Genomic DNA, 19,979 nt, shown 5'->3' with positions numbered 1-19,979 from the left:
TTCTCCCCCCCCCCCCCCCTCTTCTCTTCAAGGTGAACTTGTGAACGTCCTTGCCAATGAGAATAGAAAAATCATTTGTGATAATTGATAATTCTGCACACACGCACGCACACTCACAAAAATATATCTCTCCACCAGTTTGTTTATCTGATACACGAGTCAAGTGGATCTATCTGATGTATATAACTGAATTTCTCTGCTTGAAGATATCTTCATTTCCTGATGGTTAACGTGTTTTTCTATTAGAAATCTTATCCTGTTGTCCACATATTATCCAACTCCAGTCAGGATTTGTCTTTTACACCTTTCATGATTATCAATTTTGAGATTAGCTTATGTACATCTGTGATTGTGGTATTTTAATATGCTCCAGATCCTGAAATGCAGAACGCCATACAGAAGACTCTTTGGAGTGGTCATGCTTCATACAAGTTTATGAATATTAGTGTTTTAGTTAATTCTAAAAGAATATAAAAAGGTTCAAAAAAATTTAAATGTAAATAAATATTAGTGAATGAATTTAGTGTGATATATTTTTATTTAATTTCATGTACGTCTATTTAAGTAAATTTATATAAGGTTAAAAGTATAATATAATTGAATATACATATAACAATGCTAGATATTAATAGCAGCTCCCAAATCAAATTAATAATACATTTTATTTCCTGTTACAATTTTGGATTTCTTATTCATTTTTTGCCTTCTCAACCCCTTACGATTTTTTCTTTAGCCGCCAAACAAAAATGTTACTGAAGGTAAGGACTACATTGAAAATTTCCTACCTTTTCCTTCTCTTGAACCCATCAAAATGCATTTTCAACATATTAGAACAGATCCTCAATCTTCCCGAAAGAACTACATCAAACGCTAATATTCAGTGGATTTATTCCATAATAAGCCTAATTTACAAGCCCGTAATGAGGGAAAATCAAACTGACAGTACATTCCATTTCGTGGTCTGGTTTTGTACTTATTGTTCATTTTTTTCCCTTTTCCAGACCCCACAATTTTTTCTTTAGCCGCCAAACAAAATGGTAATGAAGACAAGGATCACAATGAAAAGTTCCCACCTTTTCATTCTCTTATACCCATCCAAATGCATTTTCAACATCTTACCAGATTATAAAAACTAAAAACACCCACTTATTCAACATCTACATCAAATTAATCACTATAAAGCCCATTAATATTCTCAGATTCCCAAGATCTATATCGATAACTAATAAATTAAACAGTTCACATTCAAAAAATCAAATATTTGAATAAAAAAAGCTAAAGATACTAACTTTTTGGGGGAATTTTGAACCGCTTGGAGACTTTGTATTAAGATAACAATAGTAGCTAAATGCACTAAAAAGAAGCAATGGCGCCAGATGCAAAAACTAGGATAGTCACCATTGCCATTTGCTCTTTTTGTTGAAATCATCCCTTCTCACAAAATGACCATGAAATTGAAGCAATTTTGGTGGGTTTTTAGGGTAGTGAAATGGGGAAGTTGACAGAGAGAAATAGCGTTCGACTTTTGAAGTGACACTGTATAGAGGGAACTGTTCACTCTCCTTATTTCAAGGCAAAAATAAGTTCTGCACTCAGTATCACTTCAAACGTCAAGAACACTCTCCACTGCCTTGAAACTCCAAAGAAGAATTGAAATCTTGAAAATATATCTTTTTGTGATTATTTATAAAAACTAATCAAAATTGAATATGCATTGTACTTATTTTAAAATATTTTATAAATGATATGAAAGTAATATTTGATATCAATTTGCTAAAAAATTTGATGAGTCTTGAACGAAGTTAAAAGGAAAAAAAAAATTAGCATTACAATTTAAGAGAATAAAATTATACTCAAATTTTACACTTAAAACTCTATTTTTATGATTCAAATTTTTTGTAATGATTAAATATTATAAATAAGCAATCTTTTTATATTACATTTGATACATAAAAATTAATTGTTAATGCATAAATTTATCACCTATTAAAATATTTAAATGCATGAATATGAATAAATTTATCTATAATAACTCTAAATTCATATAATTCAAAATTCATCAAGTGAAAATTCAATAAATGTAGATTAATGTGAATGTTAATTAATTAAGAATTAATAACACAAATTTCATAAATAACAATAATTTTGTAACATTTATTACATATCAAAAAATCAAAAGTAATGTATTATTGAAATAATTCAATTATAAGGAGGTTAAAATCGTCTAAAAAATAATTCTCCCTTAACATGATATTTTATTTTAATAATATTATATAGATCATTGATTTTATTTTGCCGCAAACTTTTCAAACAAATTTGAATTATTCCCTATGTACAGGGAATAATCTCACAGAAATTCCACAAAGCATTCACATGGGGTGAGTTCCATGTGAATATTTTATTTCGGTGGACCCCATTGTTGTACGTATTCTGTAATACATCTGTATATTTTTTCCCTGTACGTGTAGAATGGTCCAACAAATTTTACTTTGAAAGTTGAAACTCTTCAAATAAAAATTTAATATTCTTTGACTATTCAATATTCATTAATTAATTGTATGTGAAATTATAATTTTTTTATATAGACAAAAAATGACCATGAAATTGAAGCAATTTTTATGCTTAATGTAAGATTTGACTTGGGTTCATTTCAGAAATGCACAAGAATGTGAAAAATCAAAGTCTACGAAGTGGTAATTATTTTGTTCAATTAACTGGCAAAGTAAACTATGGTAATCCTTGCATTATTGTAGGACTGAAGTCGAACTAAGTACAACAAAAGATTCAGTTAACAATTGAATCCAAAATTAGAACACTATTGCAGCTGTAATCTGTTGTAGCGGTCGGCAGCCATCGATAATGATTGTATTGAAATATGGAAGGATCGACCCATCTGCACGCAGACACAAATTATGGCGTTAGAAAGGGATGGTAACGTTAAGCAAAACGTCGAACCCATAAAAATGAGCTGCAATTTTGTAGACGACAAGGCGATGAAGAGCCCGACATGTGAAGAACGACTAATACTTAATGAGGGCAACAAAAAAGTGAACTAAATAGGGTACCCCTAAAATCCAACTTCCAACTATCGGCATGGTGATCCCAGCATTCTCTACATTTTAGTGTCTATTTTAAACTAAGGACCTGTTTGAGCCATATTATTACAAAAAATACATTCTTAAACAGTGATTCGACATCATTTCAACCACATATTTTTCAATAAAATAATATTACACACAAATCAAAAACTTTTCCTTATTTTTTAACCACACATTTCCCATCAATACACTATTCAAGAATGCATTATTATCAAAATAATGTGGCTCAAACACCCCCTAAAGAAAATACTTGGTAAACAAAAGAACGGTGGAATCGATCCGGTGAAACATTTTTTAAAATGTACACGAGGAAAACATAAAACGAAATTTTTTTCAACCCATTTTCAAAAACATTTCAAGAAACGCCTTTGATGGTTTCCATTGAAAGAATAAAAATTTAAGAAACCTTGTAAAAGGAGGTAATGAATATACTTACTATCAGTTTTTAGTGTGTGGCCTCCATGTCATGAAATACTAAAGAAAAAAGGCTTAAAAAAACATTGCAACGTTTAAGTGAACTATTATAACAAATAAATACAAGATTTATGAGCTCACCGTACTGCAAATATGGAAAGAGTCGACATACCCAGCATATTTGGAACCTGCAAATAAGGCATGTGAAAAATTGTCTAAGAACCAGAAAAAACCAAGACATCACTTGGCGACAGTATATCATACATTTGATTTTTCATTCTCTTAATGTAAATAATGAGGTGATCATGTATCATATTTTTCTTTCAACACAGTTTGACAAGTCCAAGGTCTAATTCAACTCAACATCTTTGCCTATAACCTATTTTCATCACTTCAAACTCTAGCCTTATAAGAGTATCTCCAAGAGACTCTCTAAATGCAATATGCTTAATATTTTAGAGAATCAATGCTTAAAAATAAGCTCAAAGAGACTTTCTATTCTAACTTTTTAAAATAGAAAATCAATTTGGCTCTCCAAATTTTGAGAATCAAACACACACACACACACTCTCTCTCTCTCTTTTTAATTTAATGATTGCATTTAATAAGCTACTAATTTCAGTACCCTACTATTTAAATTATTTAAATCACATTTGAATTGATTGGTCATTGAGCAATAAAAATAATATGTTAAACAAGGGATGACTTGAGAAGAAATCAATAAATGTTCCTCGAAAGAGCCAAAAGATAGAGTATTGTTGTAATGTATAAAAAAATTTATTCTCTAAATTAAAAGATGCTCTCTATAATACATAAGATGCTCTATATAAATAGAGAGTCTTTTTAGAAATGCTCTAACTCACTTGTAATTCACACCAGAAGTTCTAACATTGTGTTCCGAGGACTCGAACTCTGTGGTATCTCATTTCCATCTTTTATTAACCACATCGACTTCTATTTACCTATGTTGTAAAGTTACTCTTCAAGGATTATCTTACAATCCTTGCACCAACTGCACAATTGATAAAATCTGTTTTTGGATTTTTCATTCTCTTAATGTAAATAATGAGGTGATCATATATCATATTTTTCTTTCAACACAGTTTGACAAGTCCAAGGTCTAATTCAACTCAACATCTTTGCCTATAACCTATTTTCATCACTTCAAACTCTAGCCTTATAAGAGTATCTCCAAGAGACTCTCTAAATGCAATATGCTTAATATTTTAGAGAATCAATGCTTAAAAATAAGCTCAAAGAGACTTTCTATTCTAACTTTTTAAAATAGAAAATCAATTTGGCTCTCCAAATTTTGAGAATCAAACACACACACACACACACTCTCTCTCTCTCTCTTTTTAATTTAATGATTGCATTTAATAAGCTACTAATTTCAGTACCCTACTATTTAAATTATTTAAATCACATTTTGAATTGATTGGTCATTGAGCAATAAAAATAATATGTTAAACAAGGGATGACTTGAGAAGAAATCAATAAATTTCAGTACCCTACTATTTAAATTATTTAAATCACATTTTGAATTGATTGGTCATTGAGCAATAAAAATAATATGTTAAACAAGGGATGACTTGAGAAGAAATCAATAAATTTCAGTACCCTACTATTTAAATTATTTAAATCACATTTGAATTGATTGGTCATTGAGCAATAAAAATAATATGTTAAACAAGGGATGACTTGAGAAGAAATCAATAAATGTTCCTCGAAAGAGCCAAAAGATAGAGTATTGTTGTAATGTATAAAAAAATTTATTCTCTAAATTAAAAGATGCTCTCTATAATACATAAGATGCTCTATATAAATAGAGAGTCTTTTTAGAAATGCTCTAACTCACTTGTAATTCACACCAGAAGTTCTAACATTGTGTTCCGAGGACTCGAACTCTGTGGTATCTCATTTCCATCTTTTATTAACCACATCGACTTCTATTTACCTATGTTGTAAAGTTACTCTTCAAGGATTATCTTACAATCCTTGCACCAACTGCACAATTGATAAAATCTGTTTTACCGAACTTTTGTGACTTGTTTATTGAAATGTATATTCCCTAACATTAAGTCATAAGCCAGCCATTTCAAAGTCCGAAATAGTGTTAATTTCTTCATTTAATCCTTAAAAGCCAAACTTCATCTATATTTCTATTAGAAGAAACAGAATTTTATTAACTGTCTAAACATAACTACTACCACTAAGAGGATTATAAAATATTCTAATCATCAAATAGAATAAAGTCAACTCAATATATTTTTCCAACCAAAGATAATTATCGGCGAAGGAATGACCTTAAGCTCATTATCAATAGTAATCCCTGAGTATGATAAAAACTTAGATCCATTCCCATATAAACTCAGCATGTTCTTGCTCTTCATATATCATATTGTTTCTTCGTATCAATGTCACCTGAAAATAGTTCAAACCATCAATTCCACATGATCCTGCTTTTACTCTCATTGAAGCCATTTAGTCCAAACTATCAATCTCCACATGAAAAACTTTTTAAATGACCCATGCTCTTTCTGAATGGTTTTTACGCATCATGCACACCAGAAGAAGTTAGGATATATTCTGAACTATTTCACACAAGTATTAATTTGTCCATGAGATGCTCCTTCGGAATTTTTCTCCTTAGATGCTCGGACTCGGGTACGGGTACGTATACGTCTTTCAAACATCAATTTTGTTTTTTAGATTTAATTTTTACTTTGATTTTGCCGTATTTTTTGAATTAAAAATGATGAATTGAAAAAAAATGATAAATTTTATTGCTTGAATATTTTATTAAACAAAAACAACATAATTACATTATTAACCCACTCATATCCATTGCCCAAACTCCAATTAAATCCATCCATATCCAATATCCATATTATTAGCACAATAAAAATCGCCCAAACTCCAATTAAATCCATCCACGTCCATATTATTAACCAACCCAACTCCATATTATTAGCCCAAATAAAAATGGCCCAACTCCAATTAAACCCAAATCTCTTCTTTCATTCCTGTATCGTCGTCTTCCTTCTTCTCCTTCATGATTTTAGGGTTCCAACTGAAGACAGCCAATAGATTTATTTTGGACCAAGGATCGCCAACGCTAACCTGCTATTTCATTACACACATCTTCCATCTCCAACCAATAACGTAAATCTTCAATTTTTCTTAAGATTTCTTGCCGGGTCCGATTGAAACTGGAAGAATCGGACCCATATTCCGTACTAGTACCCGTGTCGTGTCGTGTCCACACAGGTACTCCGGCCGAAATGAAAAATCCGAGCATCACTGTTTTTCTCTGCTTACTGTCATATCTCCTACAACAAAGATGGTATCTTCACTGGGGAGTACTTGAATCAACCTATCCATAATGTCTTTTAAAGATTGTTGCTCTGTTGCCTTCTTGAATCCTGTTTGTGGAGCTTACCGACCAATAAACAATAAAACTCCAACCAGTTCAAGTTGTACGATTTCATATTTTAAACCTATATCACCAACTATTTCTACCCCATTTTCGCACTTTTCCTTACCTGTTTCCAAAAATGATATCATGTGCACCCAAATTCTTTAGCTTTCTCCTTACCCATTTCACGTCTCAATGTAAGTTGTGTTAACTCTCTTAATGCGTATCAATCCACTATTTCCAAGGATTTTCCTATATCTGTTCCTGTATCCAAGCTCCTACTAGTTTGCCTACCAAATCCATATCCTTCAGGTGAACTGGAGAAATCTTTTAGGTGTCGTGAATATCAATCCACCAAAAGCATGCAAGTATTATTTATGTAGATCATAGCAGCACTAAAATTTTTGAAGCAATGTCAAAACCTAAAGTTCTTATGGAGTCAAAACAGCACCACATTAAGCTGGAAAAAATGTGTTAGAAAGATTGCACCAAATAGCGATGAGATGACACGGGGAATTTATTAACACAAAATAAATCCTTCCAGAATATGAATTTTCAGTCTCCTGCACAATTGGTATTACTAGATACTCAATATCTCCAACCAGCATCTTTTTACCCAAATGTGAAACAATGAAATGGATTAGAAGATATAATAGACTCTACTTACTCTTCTTCAGACCGGCAGGTTTTGCAAGCAAGAGAGCATTCACAAAAGCGCCTACATTTTCTCGTAAAGCTTCCTCCGAAAAACTAACCTGTAGATATATAATTGTTATCAAATAAAAGAGTCGGCCATACAAGATGGTAAAATTAAATCAGAAATCAGCATAAGTACCAAATAAACATACCTTCCCGAGTCCTACATGCACAATTGCAGTTTTGTCTTTCTTAAAAATAACACTTTGTGCTTTTGCATCTTTCACTGTCTTAGATATGTCATTGGTCACGGTACCTTTCTGCATATTTATAAGATCCTTGTGAGATATTATTGCCACTTTCTCATCTCCAGGAATTATGAAATTGATCACAAGAGGACACAACTTACCTTGGCATCTGGCATCAATTGCTTCAGATTCTTTGATAACTGTGAAATAGAAAAATAAGATATGCAATTGAACAAGTAAATGCTAACAGCACGATGTGGAATTTTAAGTTCGCAACACCTTTTTCACATGTTCCATCATGGAAGGGGTAGCAATACATTTATCAAAATTTATCTTGACTTCACCTGCATGTTTTTGGAATTGGACTGTTAATCTAAGTTTATTGCTTCACAAAGCTGATAATTATACAATTTTTTTTCAAGATATTGGAAAAATAAACAGTGAACTCAATTTTACAACCTAAACAAGTACCACAGAAAACTGTCGTGGACAAACAACTCCTGCTTTTCATTAATATTTTCAATGAAGTCCTATACCATTATAGAAATATGTTACATTCCATTTTTTCCTTTAAGATCAAATGTTCGATTTCACAAACTATTAGTCGTTGCATTTTTTATTAATTTTTGAGAACTTGCATTGTTTATATCATTATATTTTTTATCCTTTTAAACTGCTAACAATATCAAACATTAAAATGATCAAATCAGTAACCAATAGAAATTCTTGTAACAGCAAGATTAATTCATTAGATGTCTTTAAAAAAAATAAAAAAAACTTCAAACTAATGAATTTTAACCTTTTGAGCTGTAGATAGGATCCTGATTTCCATTTATCTTCTCAACTATCTGTATACTTAATAGATTTCCTCAATTTTGAACCAAGAGTAGATCAATATATTTCTAAGTACTTCTGAATAAATAGGTGAAATTATAGTCAGTGATTGGAAAGTGATGTAAATAACTAATTTAACTAAATAAAAATGGGTAAAAACTGAAGAAGGTGGTTTTTTTGGTCAGTTAATACGTCTTTGGAAATCTTTTTCAATGGTAGGATTTTTTTGTCTCAAAAAGTTAGTAAAAGAACTTAATTTTCCTTCTACAAATACGGATCATATGCAAATTGAATAAAGTAAACTGAGAAGTTATTATTTGCCAAAAATAACTCAGAATAATATAACACTTTCTTTGATAAAAAGGTCACTCTCAAAATAATATAACACTTATAATTAAAAATTTGATCATAAATACCCTTTGTAGCAAATCCAATGCCCATCTTTTAAAATCATAGTTGTTTATATCTTCCTCTCTCCTCTCAATTGCCACCGTCATTAGGCCCCATCTCACTCTGCAGGTAGATAATCAAACCTACCATTCTCTTGTATCTCTCACCTCCTCACATCCTATCAATGTACATGTCACCGTCAATCTGGATATTGGGAGAATGGATAAACAAGATATTAAGATTTTAGATGGCTCAACCCAGTACCCACCAAACCACCACCTAAACACCACCAACCCTTGACTACGCCGGCGACGGCAATATCGCGTCGTCCGGCAAACCCCTGAAGTCCAGCCTCACGCCACAAATACAATTGCACACTCAAGCGGCGGCCCCAGGGGGAAAATCTAGCATCACCGCTCTAACCGGTGATGTGACCGAAGATAAGACATTGTGGGACGGAACGGAGACAATGGGCGACGGTGAAACTGGTGGAAGAAATAGAATTATGGGCAGGGAGATAGACCAGTCTGAAGTCCAAACCCAGATTCGATGAGTTCAAGCCACCACCCAGGCATACGCGCCTAATCGACGGGTTGTGCGGGCGATTTCGATCAGGGGGCAGTGCGGGGAGGTGCATGCGCCACCGAAGCGGCGCGTCTGTTGGCGCATGGATGACACACGTCAGTGCCGAAAAACCTAGAAATTCACCATCATGCTTCCAGACCACTCACGACACCTATTCGATCGTCAAATGTGTTGTTTATACACAATCAGGGGAGACAGTTAGTGGATGCATACAGCATGGTATTCAATCATCGTTTTCGAGTGGAGGCGAAGGAGTTTGCAATTTTTGTTAACAATCTCGATATTGTTTGGACGACTGAGTGGGGCTCGAAGATATTGAATGCAATCTGTATGGAAAGGTTCGGTGCACTTTGGATGGTGAATATAGTGGACAAGTTGAGGGAAACTAGTAGGTTGAAGAATTTCGTCTCGAAGTTCAATGAGTCATCAAGAGCTTTCTTAGCACAATGTTGTGTGAACAGCCGTGGGAGGTACTTAACGATAGCACAATATGGGAAGAGGCGTCGAAAGGGAGTTGTGATGGTACCAAAAGGTGCGAATGAAGAAAGATGGGCATCAATCTCGCGGGTGTTTCAAGCAGTAGTTGATTCATTTGTTGCTAAAATAAGGCCAACCGTCAAACAGTGAACGATCGAAATCGACAAGGGATGACCTATGCCAAAGTTACGACAAACATACAGGCCTCGCAGAATGTTGATCAAAGGGTGCTAATGTGATAGGAGAAGGTAGTTATTGTGAGTGAAGTGAAGGTAATAGTATGATGCCTAAGTCTAAGGCAGCATATGCAGAAGGTCCAGATATGCTGCCTTATTGAATACCGTCGAATTAAGGGCTCGTGTCCAGTCATTTAAAGGAGAGTTGGATGAATTACTTAGGCTGGTAGGATGTGGGTTTGTAGCGGCTCCCAAGATGCTTCACAAGTGTGGGATGGGCGTGGATGAAGAACGATTGACTCCTAAGGAGCTATCAGCGAAAGTAGGCCTTACTAAAGATATAGAGGATAATAACTCGAGAACTGGAGCAAATCGGAAGGCGAGACCTTGGTCTAACGGAGGGGAGCCAAAGATGGTGAATTTGGAGTCGAAGACACTAGGAATGATGGACACGACGTCGCCGGCTGATGGACCATTATCAGTTGAGCAAGGGATGGGACAAGTTTTGGCATAGGGATTAGCCTCTACAGTATTGAAAGAGCACAAGGCGATATGTTCGAGAATCATCGTAGGGAACATATATAACAGAAGGCATTCTAAGCCCCTAAAAGAAAAGAAATTAGAGACCGACAAAGCTCCGGTGTTGTGTGCAGATGGCGCTAAGCAAAAAGGAACGGATAGGGATATCGAGCAGATAGAGGAAGTAGAGGGGTATCCATGTGATCATTTGGAGTATCGTCAGGCACACAACAACGAAAGCGAATGCGATTGAAGTTGAACCCCCACCTTCGAATTGGGTCCTTCAAAAAATTCAGAATTTAAGTAAGTTGGTTGGTGTGTCATGCGATGGATATGAAAATAGACTTCTGCAATTATTCGAGGAACTGGAGGGCAATAGAGGACAGGGGATGAATATACAATGGGATAAATTAAGAAGAAAGGGAAATCGTGAACTTAAGCAGCTCGAATGGTCAGTAAATTATGATGCTAAAGGTGTTGAATCAAAGAAAGAATTGCTTGGGAGGGATGACAGAGCGTCCAGATGATCCCAAAAATAATTAGTTGGAACATGAAGGGGCTTAATGAAGTGGGAAAATGTTAGTTTTCCGAAATTTGTTAAAGGGGTAGAGGGTGGACCTTGTTTGCTTACAAGAAATGAAGTTAGAGTTCATCTCGAGGGCGGTTGTTAGCAGTTTAAGGGGGACAGCATGTAGGGTATCAATATATGGGGTTGTCGGGGGCTTCAATAGGTGTGTTAGTCATGTGAGACACCAGAGTTCTTGAAATGGAGGAGGTCGGTGAAGGGCAATTCTCCTTATCGCTTTCATTCAGAAATACTGGAGACGGAATCCGTTGGATGTTTATAGGAGTCTACGGGCCTAATGCTGATAAGAGTAGACGTGGATTGTGGGATGAGTTGACTGGGATGATGGCTTGGTAGAACATTCCAACGTGCATTGGGGGTGATTTTAATGTGGTTCAGTTTCCTACTGAGAGGTCTAGCTGCGGTAGATTAACAGAGGCAATGGAGGATTTCTCATATTTTATTAGGGAAAATATGCTGATAGACATACCTTTGATTGGAGGAGACTTCACTTGGTCATCTAATCTTTATCAACATGTGTTATCTCAAATAGGTCGCTTTATGATTAGTGGAGAGTGGGAGGCCAAATATCCAAAGGTTACTCAGAGGAGATTGGGAAGGGTGTATTCTGATTATTTCCCTATTTTGTTATCAGGAAATGTGAGGTGTAGTGAAAGAAGGCCTTTTAGATTTAAGAAAGTGTGGCTTAAAGTAGATGACTTCAGGGAACAAGTACGTGATCGGTGGGCATCTTATGAATTCGGGGGGTCTCCTAATTATGCGTTGGATCAGAAATTAAAAGTTTTGAAGAGGGATCTAAAGAGGTAGAATGAGGAGGTGGTGGGTGATGTTAATTGGCGTAAAAATCAATGCCTTCTAAAAATAGAAGAACTGGATAGGCGCGAGGATTGGATGGAGGGGAGACGGAGAGACGTGGACTGTTAAAGGAAGAGTTGGAGAGACTGGTGAAGATGGAGGAGATTGCCTGGCGCCAGAAATCTCTAGAGTTACATGGTTGAAAGAGGGGGACAAATGCGCCAAATTTTTCTAGAGTCGCTAATTCTAACAAGCGCAACAACTCTATCACCCTATTGGAGATTGATGGGATTACATATGAGGATTCACAGGATATTGGAAATCAGATGGTGAGTTGCTATCAAAATCTCTATCAGGAACAGTTTGATTGGAGACCAAAGGTGGATGAATTGGACTTTTCTACTATTATGAAGGTGGATGCTAGTTGGTTAGAGAGACCATTTGCAGAAGATGAAATCAAAGATGTGGTTTTCAATATGAATGATGATAAGGCACCAGGATTAGATGGCTTCTCGTTCGCATTTTATAAAGCTTGTTGGGAAGTGGTTGGACCGGACATTAGAGAAGTTCTTACTTATTTTTTGAGTACGGCAAGTTCCTGAGAAGTTCTAATACTACATTTATTGTGCTCATTCCAAAGAAATCGGGAGCAGTTAACATTAAGGATTTTCGCCCTATTAACTTAGTGGGGGGTGTACAAGATTACGAAGACCCTGACGAATATATTGAAGGAGGTGCTGGGGAAAGTGGTGACTAAAAGTCAGAATACTTTTGTGTAAAGAAGACAGATTTTGGATTATGTGCTTAAAACGAATGAATGCGTTGACTCTAGATTGCGTTTAGGGGTACCAAGGATGTTACGTAAACTCAATATTTAGAAGGCTTATGATCACGTGAACTGGGGGTTCCTTTTGTACATGCTCGGGCGATGTGGCTTTGGGGAAAGATGGTGTAAGTGGATTCAATTTTGTATCTCTACCGTTTCATTCTCAGTTTTAGTCAACGGAAACTCGGAGGGTTATTTTCGAAGCAGTAGAGGTTTGAGGTAAGGGGATCCCTTGTCTCCGTTGCTGTTTGTGATTGTTATGGAGGCAATTAGTAGGATGCTTGAGAAAGCTGTTGAAGGATTGATAAGGGGCTTTATGGTTGGACACTTACTGGTTTCCCATTTGCTATTTGCAGATGATACACTGATCCTTTGCGATGCAGATAATGAGTAATTCAGGAACTTTCATCGGCTACTTCTATACTTTGAAGCGTTGTTGGGATTGAAGATTAATTTAAGGAAATTGGATGCCATTACAGTGGGAGAGGTTGCTAACATGGATGAGTCGGCCAATATATTGAGTTGTAGGTTTACGCAGTTGCCCATGTCATACCTTGGGCTCACTTTAGGGGAAAGGTTTAAAAATAAACATATTTGGAATGGAATTGTCGAAAGGGTGGAGAAGAGGTTAGCGAGGTAAAAGCGTATGTATCTTTCGAAAGGAAGCCGCTTTACTCTCATTAAATCTACTTTGTCTAATCTCCCAACTTATTTCTTAATCCTATTTCCTATCCCTGTTACAGTGGCAAACAGATTAGAGAGGATTCAAAGGGAGTTCCTTTGGGCAGGGATAGGGGAAGAGAGGAAATTTCATTTGGTTAACTGGGGTGTGATTTGTTCTTATGTAAGGACGGGGGGCCTTGGATTAAGGAGCCTTGTTCTATTAAATAAGACTTTATTGGGCAAGTGGTTGTGACAATTTGGAATGGAGAGAGAGAGTTTTTTGAGACAAATCATAGGAGCGAAGTATGGTTCAATGGAGGGGGATTGGTGCTCGATCGAGGGTCGTGAATCTTATGGATTGATTTTGTACAAGTATATCCGACAAGGATGGAATGACTTTCGAGAAAAATCGACTTATGTCAATAGTATCATATTTTAGGATGAATGTTGGCGTGGAGATCATCCGCTAGAGGCACGTTTCCTTCTTTGCATCGCATTGCTTTGGAGCCTTCCGCTATAGTGAATAATGTACTAGTAATACATAATAGAAGTTACAGCTGGAATATTGCCTTTAAGAGGGGTTTGCAGGATTGGGAATTAGATGATTATGTACTGTTTTTAACCTCCTTGGGCTTTATGGTTGGACACTTACTGGTTTCCCATTTGCTATTTGCAGATGATACACTGATCCTTTGCGATGCAGATAATGAGTAATTCAGGAACTTTCATCGGCTACTTCTATACTTTGAAGCGTTGTTGGGATTGAAGATTAATTTAAGGAAATTGGATGCCATTACAGTGGGAGAGGTTGCTAACATGGATGAGTCGGCCAATATATTGAGTTGTAGGTTTACGCAGTTGCCCATGTCATACCTTGGGCTCACTTTAGGGGAAAGGTTTAAAAATAAACATATTTGGAATGGAATTGTCGAAAGGGTGGAGAAGAGGTTAGCGAGGTAAAAGCGTATGTATCTTTCGAAAGGAAGCCGCTTTACTCTCATTAAATCTACTTTGTCTAATCTCCCAACTTATTTCTTAATCCTATTTCCTATCCCTGTTACAGTGGCAAACAGATTAGAGAGGATTCAAAGGGAGTTCCTTTGGGCAGGGATAGGGGAAGAGAGGAAATTTCATTTGGTTAACTGGGGTGTGATTTGTTCTTATGTAAGGACGGGGGGCCTTGGATTAAGGAGCCTTGTTCTATTAAATAAGACTTTATTGGGCAAGTGATTGTGACAATTTGGAATGGAGAGAGAGAGTTTTTTAAGACAAATCATAGGAGCGAAGTATGGTTCAATGGAGGGGGATTGGTGCTCGATCGAGGGTCGTGAATCTTATGGATTGATTTTGTACAAGTATATCCGACAAGGATGGAATGACTTTCGAGAAAAATCGACTTATGTCAATAGTATCATATTTTAGGATGAATGTTGGCGTGGAGATCATCCGCTAGAGGCACGTTTCCTTCTTTGCATCGCATTGCTTTGGAGCCTTCCGCTATAGTGAATAATGTACTAGTAATACATAATAGAAGTTACAGCTGGAATATTGCCTTTAAGAGGGGTTTGCAGGATTGGGAATTAGATGATTATGTACTGTTTTTAACCTCCTTGCACGAGGCGCATATTCAGGAAGGAGAGGGTGATCGAAGCAAGTGGAAGTTCGCACGGGATGGTATTTTTTCAGTTCGCACTTATTTTAAATCCATATTAGGACCGGAGGAGAATTTATTTCCCGGAAAGATGGTGTGGCAATGTAAACTGCCTCCACGGTTCGCTTTCTTGTTATGGACGATTGTGAAGGGACAAGCGGTAACGGTGGATAATCTTCGAAGAAAATATTTTTATATTACCGAATGGTGTTATATGTGCAAGAGAGATGGGGAAACGATTGACCATTTGTTCCTCCTTTGTGACAGTGTTCAGTGGTTGTGGAACGCTATTCTAGCTTCCCAACATTTGGATTGGGTGTTGCCTAGGCGCATGGAAGACGTATTGCGGGCATGGAGGAGAAAATTTCTAGATAAGGATAGTGGGCTTGCGTGAAATTTTATTCCGGGATGCTTTGTATGATATTTATGGAGAGAAAGGAATAGTCGCTGTTTCGAAGACCAACCAAGAACAACAGAGCAAATTAAAGAATTGTTTTATATAACTTTGTATACTTCATTTAATGCTGCGGCCACTAATCACATTGAAAGACTGCCAAAATTTATGTCGTTTCTTTCTTATTTAAATTGATAATATACTTCCCATGTATTATCCATTTATTAATAAAATCACTTGATTACTTATCAAAAAATAAAAATAAAAATAAAATAAGGGGGTGTTTGAGCCACATTATTTTGGTAATAATGCATTATTGAATAGTGTATTGATGTGAAATGTGTGATTAAAAAATAAGAAAATTTTTTTGATCTGCGTGTAATATTATTTTATTGAAAAATGTGTGGATGAAATTATATCAAATCACTGTTTAAGAATATATTTTTTTGAAATAATATGGCTCAAACAGACCCTAAAATAAAATTAGATGGCTAAATAACATTTTTTACAAGAGACTAATTGGTGAAAGTTGACTGAAAGTCTGAAACAAAAATGATAACTTGAGTGTATTTCATTTTTACCTATTTGTTTGTTCATTTACTTATTTTGGTAAAGGGTTATAAAATGGAGCGACGGAAATATAGTTTGCTTAAGAGGCCACTTATTAACACAGAGTTTCTTTTTTTTTTTTTTCTTTTTTTTTGATAAATACACTTATCAACACAGTTTAATAAAGAGAGTAATATATCACCACTTCGTAGACTCTCCACGAGCTCTGGGCCGCCAACAATATCAGCTCCAGCATCGCGGGCCTCATCTGCAGCAGCTCCTTCAGCAAAGACAGCCACCCGATATGTCTGGCAAAGGATTCCATTTATGAGATAAATGAACTAGAACAATAAGATCATAGCTGAACCCGTAAAGAACCACTTGTACCTTTCCAAACCCATGCGGGAGACGAACAAAACCACTGAGTTTCTGCATTTCAACAAGCGGAAAAGAAGAAAAAGATAAATCCTTTTAAAGGCCTAATAGGTTAAAATCCTTTAGCAAAAACTGGTTTCCCATTACAACAACACTTCACGGAAGTATCAAATTTATTTAATTTAGGCAAAAAAGGAAGTCATCAAAATCAAGGAATAAAATATGGTGAAATAAAGATGGGTTTTTATTGTGAGAGTAAACAAAGTCACTAACAAAAGAAGCTTGTTTCTTTGTCTCGCATCACGAGCTCTTAAAGAGCAATATGAATATGCCTGTGAGGGTTCTACTGAGGCGAGTACCAGAAATCAGATCCTGTCTTCAGTCCATATATTAATGGACCAAAAATCCTGGACAACTAAGTCATATGTTGTATCTTCAGCAGTCATCTTTAGCATTATTTTACACTGACAAGTAGCACCAATTTAAATCACTTTTGATAACAGCCAAACCAAATAATTTCCAATGATTTGTCCTCTAACACAGCTCATCTGCAAGTGGCCATTGCTCCTCCTCATAACATATGATGACTGAGATCAATTATGACTAGGATTTTCTGGTCAGGGTGGGACCAATACGGTAGGGCATATTCAAATTAAAAAAACAAATGAACCCAACGCCCTTAAATCCTGCCTATAATAACTCACAAGTAGATTATATAGTAGGATAAGACTGCAAAATGAAGTAGACAAGTGAAACTAGATTTAAGAAAATATATCCATACTAAATCAAACCATCAAAAAGCATTTTCACTTTCGAGAATTAGCTTTTAGACAATTGTTCCCCAGGTCATCCTCTGGTTCACTGCAAGTTTTTTCATTTTTTGTTTCTAACGGAGAGAATTTCTTTACTCCCTCTGACCAACTTGGTTCATAGAAACTTACTTTTAACCATCTTTGACTTACTCTTCAGTCCATATTTTGTCCTACCAATTTTCATCGAACAAGACATTGTACGTGCAAAGTGACTTCCCAATAAGAGTAACTAGAGAAGAAAGGGACATCTACAAATATGATGCTTCATTTTCAAAATGGCTATTTACTTTCCAAACTACCCTTCTTCTGATGGACTGACAAGAATTCTCCAGCAGTAGTTTACGGGGTGAAAGTGATAAGTTAAATCAAAAACCTCTTTTCCACTTTCACCTTAAATTCTGTGTTAATTCCTCCTTGACACCGAATACAAAATTCACCCAACTTTCTTTTGATTTCTCCAGGGAGATTAAACTACTTTTTGGAAATAGGGTTAGAAGGGGGCAGCACTCAAAATTGTAGAGACAACAGGACGGAGATAAAGAAACAAAATAAAATCAAGTCACCATAATGGTTTCCACATATAATAATTCAACCTACCCTCGTGATCTCTTGTCAATATTTAGAAATATAATCTTGAATGTGCATCTGAAACTAGCCTCTAGATAAGGAAATGAAAAGCAGCACGTACCAGATCAGTTCGACGTAATTCAGGGGTCATTTTTACATGTGCTTCCAAAGTTTCGTCAAAATTTCTCTTGTTATCACCCTGTACGAATACTAAAACGATAAGAAAGAAAAAGACAGTCACCATGTGGAAAAGTTCTTATCATTTCAGGTTGTGGGACTGGAGTGGAGAATTGTGAAAGCAAAATCATCTATAAAGTGCCATATATTGGATCACCAGAACTAACTTAATCTATCATTGGCATCCTACATTCCCATTTTTAACTGATACAGTGCACAAGAACTTGATCTCACGATACTATTTCATGATCAATAACAACTCAAATACCAAAAATATGAATTCAATCCTAACTTCGGGAGTTTTATCAAACTAAACAATAAAAAGAGCACAAAAACGAACCTTAACGGCGCGAATAGCCTCCTTTAGATCATAAATCACCTTTCGTTTCTTCTTACTTTTACTATCATCATTCTCCACCTTAATCAGGGTCGGGAACGCAACATTATCGTCCTCCTGTTCCTCGCCCAATACCCTTCTCCTCGTCATCATTGCATTCCACCTCTCGTCATCAATCCTCCTCCTCTCCGTCTCCAGTTCGTCACTCTCATTTTTACTACCCTCCTCCTCTGCTTTCACACGGTCCTCAGGAAGCGGGGCAACCCTGGACGGATAAGAAACCGGGGAAATCACCGGGGCATCCTTGATGTACCGCATTTCATCCCGGGTCCACGTCCGGGTACCCGGGTCAGCTTGAGGTGAGATTTGTTCAGGTGGAGATTCGGGTTGGGATTGGGACTGGGACTGGGTTTCTTGGGATTGAGGGGGTTGATTTCTAGTTGGGTAGGAAACGGGTTGGATGGGGAGGGGTTTACGGAAGTTGGGATTGGCATCTGGGTCGGGTTCGGCGGAGAAGAGGCGGCGGAGAATGAGGGAAGAGAGGTTGTGCTGTGGCGGCGTTTTGGAGAAGTAGTGGCGTTGGGTTTGAGAGAAGAGGTGCTTGAAAGCTGCCATTGTTGTGTGTGAAGCTCGGAAATAGGGATGCAGAGAGAAACAAGGTTTAAGGGTTTTACAGGTAAAATATTGCTAAAATCAATTTTATTTTTTTTTATTTTTTTTTTTTTTAATGATAGTTGATGGGAGAAAATGGGATTTTTGAAAAGTTAGGGCCTGTTCTTTCTTAGTGTTTTCGGGGCCATTTCCAATTTTTAATTTTCAGAAAATACTGAAAACACGTTTTTCAAAAACGTGTTTAAAATTTTCAAAGAAAACGGAAAATGCCAAAAAAAATATTTTAACTATTTTCAGTGATACCAAGCCAAAACGTCAAAAACGCAAAAAAAAAATGTCACTTTACCAATAGCAGATTGCTTAGTTGATTGAGTCAAGAATTTTCTAAAGGTCACTAGTTCGATTTAGTTTCACCACAATTCAGTACAAAGGATTTTTCTTTCTACATGCACAGTACAAAAATTTTCAAATAAATTGGTAAGTAGCTGAGATTCGAACCCGAGTCACCAGTATGGAATTCAACGTCTTAACCACACTGGCAACTACTTTTCATTTTCTTACAAGTAAAAGAATTATGCCGCCATTTGGTAGTGCTTTTTCACCTTCCAAAAATTTGATTTTTTGATCATTATTTCACTATTTCAACCATCATTTTTGACTTCTTCACTCACACATGACACTACTTTTTTCTCTAATGGTCAAAAAATCAATTCTTATAATCAATATTAAATATATATATATTCAAAGATAACAAAAAGAATGAGTTTTTAGTAATTTCAAAATTGACACTCAAAACATAAAACTCAAAATAAGTTCAAAACTCAAAATTAAAAATTGAAA

At 35.9% G+C, this 19,979-nt stretch overlaps 1 protein-coding gene across 1 annotated transcript; it reads right to left on the bottom strand.

The window, feature by feature from the left end:
- Positions 1–2,682: 2,682 nt before the first annotated feature.
- Positions 2,683–19,216, bottom strand: LOC111395514 (50S ribosomal protein L1). The gene is made up of 10 exons (XM_023021536.1): positions 18,531–19,216; positions 18,135–18,212; positions 16,647–16,688; positions 16,462–16,567; positions 8,094–8,158; positions 7,976–8,014; positions 7,779–7,886; positions 7,598–7,685; positions 3,654–3,700; positions 2,683–2,893 (listed from the first exon to the last, which is right to left on the bottom strand). Exons 1-10 carry the CDS (start codon positions 19,140–19,142, stop codon positions 2,816–2,818), a joined length of 1,263 nt encoding a protein of 420 aa, XP_022877304.1. The 5' UTR covers positions 19,143–19,216; the 3' UTR covers positions 2,683–2,815.
- Between the last annotated feature and the right edge of the window lie 763 nt (positions 19,217–19,979).

This window comes from Olea europaea, chromosome 6 (assembly GCF_002742605.1).
Source record: "Olea europaea var. sylvestris chromosome 6, O_europaea_v1, whole genome shotgun sequence".
Lineage (NCBI taxonomy): Eukaryota > Viridiplantae > Streptophyta > Magnoliopsida > Lamiales > Oleaceae > Olea > Olea europaea.
The sequence above is the reverse complement of the archived record's forward strand: the minus strand, read 5'-3'. Positions and strand labels throughout refer to the sequence as shown.

Coding starts and splice junctions, on each gene's coding strand:
- LOC111395514 (XM_023021536.1), bottom strand. CDS start 19,142: ATGGCAGCTTTCAAGCACCTCTTCTCTCAAACCCAACGCCACTACTTC. Junction 16,568..16,646: donor TCCCGCATGGGTTTGGAAAG/GTACAAGTGGTT, acceptor ATCCTTTGCCAG/ACATATCGGGTGGCTGTCTT. Junction 7,887..7,975: donor AATTGATGCCAGATGCCAAG/GTAAGTTGTGTC, acceptor ATAAATATGCAG/AAAGGTACCGTGACCAATGA.